This window comes from Dama dama, chromosome 26 (genome assembly GCF_033118175.1).
Source record: "Dama dama isolate Ldn47 chromosome 26, ASM3311817v1, whole genome shotgun sequence".
NCBI lineage: Eukaryota > Metazoa > Chordata > Mammalia > Artiodactyla > Cervidae > Dama > Dama dama.
This window is the reverse complement of record NC_083706.1, coordinates 19,199,786-19,208,212: the sequence shown is the minus strand read 5'-3', so window position 1 is coordinate 19,208,212 and position 8,427 is coordinate 19,199,786. Positions and strand designations below refer to the sequence as shown.

General features: G+C 60.2%; 1 protein-coding gene across 1 annotated transcript; it reads left to right on the top strand.

The window, feature by feature from the left end:
• The first annotated feature begins 295 nt into the window (after positions 1-295).
• On the top strand, positions 296-5,249 carry LOC133047043 (uncharacterized protein C8orf90-like). The gene is made up of 2 exons (XM_061130081.1): positions 296-386; positions 4,774-5,249. The coding sequence occupies exons 1-2, from the start codon at positions 296-298 to the stop codon at positions 5,247-5,249; spliced, it is 567 nt and encodes a 188-aa protein (XP_060986064.1).
• The last annotated feature ends 3,178 nt before the right edge of the window (positions 5,250-8,427 follow it).

Genomic DNA, 8,427 nt, shown 5'->3' with positions numbered 1-8,427 from the left:
CCCTTGCCGGGCTCCAAGGTTCAGAGCCAGCAGGGAGGGATTAACCTGGGAGGGTCACTGGGCTGAGGACAGAGGTCTCCGAGCACCAGGGTGGGGTCCCCAAGGCTCCTGAGAAGGGCCAGGTGAGCCATGGGGGGTCAGGGGAGAGGCCCCCGTGCCTGCTGACCCTCCCCCCCTAGCCCCAGGGCACTTCTGGGTGGGGTCCCTTTAAATTCAAGGTTCTCGCCTCCCCAGAAGGCCCCTCCCCCAGTCTCCTGGGCAGCTGGGTAAACAAGCCTGACCCCAGGCTGCTGACATGGCTTCCCCCTGTTCCGGGGACCCCAGCCCGGCAGGTCTGCCCCCGTGTCCTGTAGCCACTCCAGGTGAGACACGCGGAGGGGTTCGGGGTGGAGGAGAAGGGGGTGCTCATGGCAGCTGGGCTCTGAGGACGTGGGAGAGAAGGCAGCGCCCCCACCTCTTCTTGGGGGGGGGGTTTCCCCAGGGTCACACAGCAGGGCAGGGCAGGGTGGGGGCGAGCACCCCATCCCCCGACAGTTCTCCTTCCTGTTGTCCTGTAGCCCTCCCCGGGGTCCTGCAGCCCATGGACCCTGAGCCGGGAAGTGGGCCAGGGTCCTCCTTACTCCTCAAAGCCCTTCCAGTTCCTTCTCCGGCCCCCTCCCCCCACCTCTGTATAAGCCCAGGGCTAGTCCCAGCTCCTCAGAAGTAGACTCTTGGACTTCCCTGGTGGACCAGTGATTAAGAGTCCGCACTCCCAATGCAGGGGGTGTGGGTTCTATCCCTGGTCAGGGAACTAGACCCCACGTGCCACGTGGTCAGCAACAACAACAAAAGGAGGTGCACACCCACTGCGCGTACTAGGCGGGCTCTTACCCTCCCCGCCCCGTGGATTTTGGGACCTGGACACTGACCCTGTCTCCACCTGTGCTGCCATGACATGGGCGATCTCTCCTTCTCCTGCCCCTCAGTCCCCCAGACACCTCTCGGAAACGTGTCCCCCAGCCACCCCTGCGGTGGTCGTGTCTCGCCAGCATCCAAACTGCAGCCCGGCGCTGACCCCAATTTGGGGACCAGGACTCCAGCACCCCGTGGGCAGAACCATAGCCCACTGTTTGCAGCCTGTTCCCTGCCTCCTCCCCCCGGTCCCACCCCCTCACGCCCCCATCCAGCTCTGCAGTGATCATCACACCCTCACCACACCCTCCTGCCTTGTGCCCTCTCCCATCTGATGGCACCCCCCCGCCCCAGCTCTCTGCCTACTCCTCGCGGGCACCCGCACAGCTGAGCTTGAGCGGAGCTGGGGATCAACTCAACCAGGCTAATGCTCCCGTTACATTCCTGGCGGCGAGCTGCAGGGGGGGCTGCGTGCCAGAGTCCCACTGCATCCCTCCTCCTGCCCAGCCCCTCCTCTCTCCCAGCAACTGTCTCGCACCCCCGCTCCCAGCGCCCACCCCCCTCTCCCTCTTCACGCTCAGCTGCTGGCCTTGCTCCTGCTCTCACGGAGAGAGAGGACCCCCACAGGCTCCGGGCACGGCAGCCGCCCACTGCACCTGGGCCCGCGGGCCCCGTGCTCCCCCGCCTGCTCCTGCACGAACCACCCCCTCCCAGCCTCACCTGCCCACGGCCGTAACTCCAGCACCTCTCCACCCTCCTCTCCCGCATTCTGACATTTTCTCTTTACGAGATCTTTCTCATCGACATAAAAGCATGCAGCTACACATCCTGTCTCCTGACCCCACTTCCCTTGTAGCTACCGCCCTATTTCTCTGCTCCCCATTTTTAGCAAAACTCCTGGAAAAGGTTATTTATACGTACGTGCTGCCTCCCAGTCTTTCCCTCCCATTTGCTCTGGAATGCAGTGGACCCAGCCCCTCATTCCTGGACTTGGCCACAGCAGCTCTGGTCAGGGTCAGGGGTGACCTCCATGCTGCTGAACCTGAGGTCAGTTCTCAGGTGCCCTTTGACATGACCATCAGCAGCTCAGGGGCTTCCCAAGTGGTGCTAGTGGTAAAGAACCCGCCTGCCAATGCAGGAGACATAGGAGACGCGGGTTTGATCGCTGGATTGTGAAGATCCCCTGGAGGAGGGCATGGCAACCCACTCCAGTATTCTTGCCTGAAGAATCCCATGGACGGAGGAACCTGGCGGGCTAGGGTCCATGGGGTGGCACAGAGCCGGACACGACTGAGAGACATACGCGGTGGATTTGAAGGGGCAGCTCAGGGCCCAGGGCCCCTCCCCGCTGACTCCCAGAGCCCCAGCCTGCCCTTCTCCTCTCCCATCACTGCTGCTTCACCTTCTCTCCCTGACCTGGGGAAGCTGGGGGCCCAGGCCGGCTGCTCAGGCTTCTTCCCTCTCTGTCTCACGATCACGTCCAGTTCTGCGCCAGTGAGAGCATGGGTCCTAACTACTGGACCACCGGGGGATCCCCTGTGGCTTTAAATGCCACCATCTCCCAGGAGTCTGTCTGTCTTCAGCCTGGAGCCCCCCACCTCAAGCCAAGACTCTAGCTAACTCTCCTCTGCACCTCTTCCCCGGCCTGTCTGAAGGCATCACCGGTCCAGAATTAGACTCTTGAGCCCCTAGCCCCAAGTTGCTCCTCTCAGTATATGGGGCTTCCTTTCCTCCAGTGGCTCAGGCCAGAAACTGCGAGTCTTCCCTTTGCTCCCCTCCCCTTCCCCCACCAGCCCCTCCATCGGCAGAGCCTGTGGGCTCCATCTTCAAGACACATGTAGAAGCAGCACTTCTCTCCGCTGAGCCCCCAGCCCCTCTGCCCTGGATTGCTGCCCTGGCCGCCTTGTGGTCTGCGTGGCGGCCCCTACCCCTCACCTGTCTGCTCTGCAACCACCAGACCCACCTGGCTAACTGCCAGTCAGGGGTGGTCAGTCCTCTCCTGCCCCCCGGGGGCCCTCCCCTCTTCTCCACAACTCTCACCCCTGGCCCACAGCAACACCCCAAAGCGCCTCTGCACAGCCCACCGCCTGCTGGTACTAAGTGTGAGGCCAGGCCAGTGCTGTGGACACCAGTGCAGTGCTGTGCCTCCGGCCACTCACCCTGGAGGCCTTCAGGGAGGAGGTGTCCCGGTGGACAGGACAGGCTGCCCGGGGTGGGGGCACAGCCATTCTGCCATCCAAATCTGAGGCTCAGGCAAGGCTGCCTCGGACCTGTCCAAGGTGCTGAGTGCAGTGGGCCCCGAGCCAGCCCCTCTGGCTTCACACCCTGCTCAGAGCCAGTCCACTGGGGTCTGTGATTCTGGAAGCAACCGCTTTGGTGCTGAGCTAGGAAGGCACTTCCCACTGATAAAGCGGGTCACAGGAGGACCTGACAAAGAGGTTCACAAAGGTTCATGACCTCCTTATCCACAAGGATGGCAGAACAGGCTCAACTGTTTCCATTTTTCAGATGAGGAAACTGAGGCTCAGGGAATCCAGAACCCAGACCACGCTCTCCCAGGTGAAGGAAGCACCTCTGACCCAGGTCTGCTGGCTCCTGTCCCTGGCCTGGGAGAAGCCGAGTGTGTGCGGTACACAGCTGTGGCAGAGCCTGGCACACAGCAGATGCCCCAGGGTACTTAGCAGGGGAGGAGAGTCATCGTCCAGGGGCCCCTAGCAGGAGGGTGGGCACGGGGGCGCGCCTGCGGCCATCAGTTCAGGGCGGGCCTCTCTGGGTCTGCATTCTCACCAGGAAAACAGGCTGAGTGCTGTTGCCCCTCACAGGGGTGTGGGGGGAGGACCTAAGAACTCACGCTCAGAGCCTTGTATGGGTTCATCCATCACCTCCTCCCAGGCCCTCCCCCTGAGTCCTGCCTTGTCTCCAAGGAGCTGCCCAGGTGGTCCTGTGTCCCCAGAGGCTTATCTATACCCAGGGAGGGCCCATGGTTGCATCGTTGAGTTCAGTGTCCCCAGAGCTAAGCACTTTGCTGAAGGAAGGAAGGGGGCAAGGGGGAAGGGTCTCTCCTAGCAGCTCATAGAAGGTGTGGGCTTGGAGTGGCGGCTTGGGCTGCTGCCTGGGACCATGGATGGATGGGCCTCACGGGTGCAGAGGCCCCCACCCAGGGGCACAGTGCTGCGTCCATACACACATGATATCTGAGTGCGGACCCCTGAATTTCACCAGACCCCCGCCTCCTGGGAATCCATGTGTGAGTCAGCGATCAGCCATGTCCCCATTTCTCCTGGAATGTGCTCCTGGAGTGAGGGGGAAGGGGGTGTCCCACGGACACAGCACCAGCCCAGCTTCCAACCGGATCCTTCTCCCTGGTGAAGCTGGTCAAGCTGGTCAGCCCCCCCCTGGGTCCCAGATCCCCGTGCCCAGGCAGGGCTCCCCCCTCCCCCCATATGTTGACACAAGGCCGGCTCTGGCCCCTCCATGCTGGCCCTGCTGGGTCCTCCTTCGAATTCACCCTCACCTGGCTCTGTCTCCCTCCCCCGCAGTCCATCCTCTGCCCAGGCCCAGGATCGACTTTCCACTGAGAGTCATCAGGTCACCCCTGCTCTCTGGGGATGACCCCAGGTCCACAGCAGGCTATCCAAAGCTATCCAGACTCCTCCCCTTCTGAAACTTTCCGCCCAAATAGTATGTAGTGGCTATATTCTAACACACCCCTCCGGGCCTTTCTGCCGCTCACAGCTCCTTAGCGCTGTCCCTGGAAATTAGTCTCCCTCTCCGGTACCCCTCCCCTCGCTGTCTCCACGTGGCCCCCTTGGCCTCTCTGGCTCAGCGCGGGTGGCTGCGGGAGTCGCTTATCTCTGGCCGCTCCGCGATCCCTGCCCGCAGGCCCCGCCGCGCCCCAGGAGCCCCCGTTCCCGGACATCTACGGCGGGGACGCGCAGCTGTGGGAGGCGCACTTCCGCGGCATCGGGCGCGCCTACCGCGCGCTGGGCAAGGAGAACGACTTCGCCATCCGCGTGCTCACGGAGGACTTCACGCTGCCCTTCCCGTTCGCCTGGCCGCCGGGGCCCGACCCGGCTCGCGGGCCGCTCTTCTACGACCCGCACGACCGCACGGGCTTCGACTTCCTGCTGCGGGGCCCGGGCGCGCCGCCCCCCGCGCTGCTGCGGCCCCTGCACAGCACGGCGCAGGCGGCGCTGCGCAAGCGGCGCCTGGAGCAGCTGGCGCTGAGCTACGCGCACGCGGGTGCCGGCCCCCGGCCCGGCCGGGTGCTGCTGGCGCCCGCGCCCGGCGCAGCGGGCAGCGCCTTCCCTGGGCCCGAGGCCGCTTCCCCCAGCGGGGGTGCCCCCCGGCTGGGCTAGCGCAGTCCCGAGATTGTCAATAAAGCGTGCAATGCCTCTGCTTCTCCCGCCCCGAGGCTCTTTGCCAGACACACCTGGGCGGGCGTCTGGTGCCAGCAGAGCCCCGGGGGCCGGGTCCGCGGTGTTGTGGGATGTCCACTTTGTCCCAAGTGGCTAATGAATCAAGGCGGGAAGTCAGAGTGGCAGCCTTGATGGGCTGGCTAGGCCGGGAGCAGCTGTGAGGGGGAGAGGACCTGGGATAGTGGGGAGGTGGGTGGCCCTCGTGGCGGGGAGAGGACTTGGGATAGTGGGGGGGAGTGGGTGGCCCTCGTGGCGGGGAGAGGACCTGGGATAGTGGGGGGTGGGTGGGTGGCCCTCTGGGACCCTGGTCACAGCCTCTTGGTGGGCATTAGCGCCCCCATGCTGCAGGTGAGGACCCTGGGTCCCAGCGCTCCTGGGAGCACCTGCGATTTGGTTCCCTTGTGACTGCAAGTTCAGCAGGGGTCCTGTCTTCCAGGACAGAGGGGCATCAGGGTCGGGTGAGGGGCGCGGATGGAGAGATGGGAGGGAAGGAGCACAGGGCAGGAGGGGGCGGGGAGGATGTGATGGGGAAACAGGCGCCAGGACACAAGCATCACACGGGGAGCCCAGTCCCCAGGCCGCTGCTTTCCTGCCAGCCCTCTGTGCTGGCTCTGCAGAGAAGAGGGTCCTCCTGCCCCCCACTCCCACCCCCACCCCTCTTATGGGGCTGAGAGATCGGCTGAGGCCGTTGGTGACCTGGCCTCCATCCTGGGTGTCTCCCTCTGTAGGTGAGAAGCCCTGGCAGAGGCCAGTCTATCGTGGACTCCTGGTGCCGGGCAGAGCCGCTGGACGCAGGGCCCGGGTGACATTCTTCTCCCACCTGCCGGCCAAGGCTCAGCTTTCCTCTTGTTGGGGGCTTGGATCCGAGGCGTGCAGGAGGCAGGGGGCTGGAGGGCGCATTCTTACTCAAGTACAGATGGAATCGGAGCTTTTTTTTTTTATCTTTCTTCTAATCCGGGAGTTATTTATAGCTTCCTGGTGGTGGGCAGAGATGGTTTTTCCAAAGTCTTGCTTGGTGTGCAGGAGAACCAGTGACAAGAAATGCTCAGCTCTGGAGGACAGGGGCTCAGCCTCTGCAAGAGGGGTCCTTAGCTTCCCCCTTCTCTGGTGGGGACCCCACAAGACCCCTGACCCTGCTCCAGGTTCCTTTCCACTTGTGGCGAGATTGGTGGAGAGATTGGTCCCATCTCTCCAATTTTATAGACATGTGCGGTGGTTACACCGCAATCCTCATGCATGTGAATCCTGACAGGGTAACAGAAATGACTCTGTTAAGGGATTCTATCAATATCCCTGTGTTGAATACTAATTGTTCGGGTTTCCCCAGAGGCAGGCCCTAAACGTGGATTTGAGTGCAGGTGACTGATGCGGGAGGTGACCCTCGGAAACATAGGTAGGGGAGTGAGGAGGTGAGAGAGAGAAGGGAAGGAAGCCAGTGGGGGGCGGCTGTGCAGCTAGGTAGGCCCGCAGGTGTATGGAAGCCCCTCTGGGAACCCCGGGAGACCGCATGGGGACTGCCGCACCGCCAGCCCGCCTCCAGGACGGGGAAGCCAGTGTTTAAACTCTGCCTTCCTTGTGCTGTGGAGACCGAGCCTGCAATTCACCCAAAAACAGCATACATCAGGAGGAACTGTTTAGAAACTTTTATAAGGTGCCAGAGTAGCTTTATAACTGTAAAGTGTGATAAGAATTTGGAGTTTATATTTAGTATATTCCTTAAATAGAAATTTTTCTAGAAATGTATTTTTAATGTAGTTTATGGCAATGGCAACCCACTCCAGTACTCTTGCCTGGAAGATCCCATGGACGGAGGAGCCTGGTGGGCTGCAGTTCATGGGGTCACAAAGAGTTGGACATGACTGAGCAACTTCCCTTTCACTTTTCACTTTCATGCATTGGGGAAGGAAATGGCAACCCACTCCAGTGTTCTTGCCTGGGGAATTCCAGGGATGGAGGAGCCTGGTAGGCTGCCATCTATGGGGTCGCACAGGGTCGGACATGTCTGAAGTGACTTAGCAGCAGCAGCATGGAGGTATTGGGGCTTCCCAGGTGGTGCTAGTGGTAAAGAACCTGCCTGCCAATGCAGGAGACATAAAAGATGCGGGTTTGATTCCTGGGTCCAGAAGATCCCCTGGAGGAGAACATGGCAACCCACTCTAGTATTCTTGCCTGGAGAATCCCATCGACAGAGGAGCATGGTGGGCTACAGTCCATGGGGTCGCAAAGAGTCGGACACCACTGAGCGACTTAGCATGCACACATGGAAGTATCTGTCTATGACATGTTGGAAATAAAAATGTGGCCCTTTACCACCTCTAGTCTGAGAAGTACTGACCAAGGGGAGAAAGATAAGTAACCAAATAAGTAACCTACTAAAGAAACAAACATGACTAAAAAAATAAAAACAGCAGTAAGTACTATGAAGAAAATGAGTAAGGACAGGTCCTATTTCAAACAATGTGGTCATGAGGGCCTCTTGGAGGAGGTGACATCTGAGGTTGGAAGAGTGAGGAGGACCCGTCACTTGAACTTTTGGGGAGGGGGCTCCAGGCAGAGGGGACAGACTGTGCAAAGGCTGAGCAATTAAAAATAAAGCTTCAAAGGTCACAGGACTGGAAGCAGCGGGTGCAAGGCCAGAGCACAATGAGCAAGAAGAGACTCTCATTGTCTGATAAATAGCCTTCCATTTATGGGGAAGACTCTTTTCCCACAAGACTCTAGGATCCCAAAGCCCTTTCATGCTTACTGCATCTTTTCATCTGCCCTGTAGTTCCATGAGGTCAGTGGGTGGAAGAGGGCCCTGGGGCCTAGAGAGGGGAAGGGATGTGTCCAAAAGCATAAGCCAGCATGTTATTAGAACTCCACATTATAGCCACGAAAGGCCTGGCTACAACAGGCTTAAATGGGAGAAAGTTAAAAAGAATGGTTCATGTAACTGGAAGATCCAGAAATAAGCTGAGCTTCAAGTAAGGTTTGATCCAGGAGCTCAAGATTGGGTCTATCTCTCCGACTAGCTTCCTTAATGATGACAGCATGCCTGATGCGCCTCCTGACTTTTCATTCTCCCTGGTCACTGACTTCCCAGAGTTCTCATGGAAGAATGGATCCATCTCAAGCC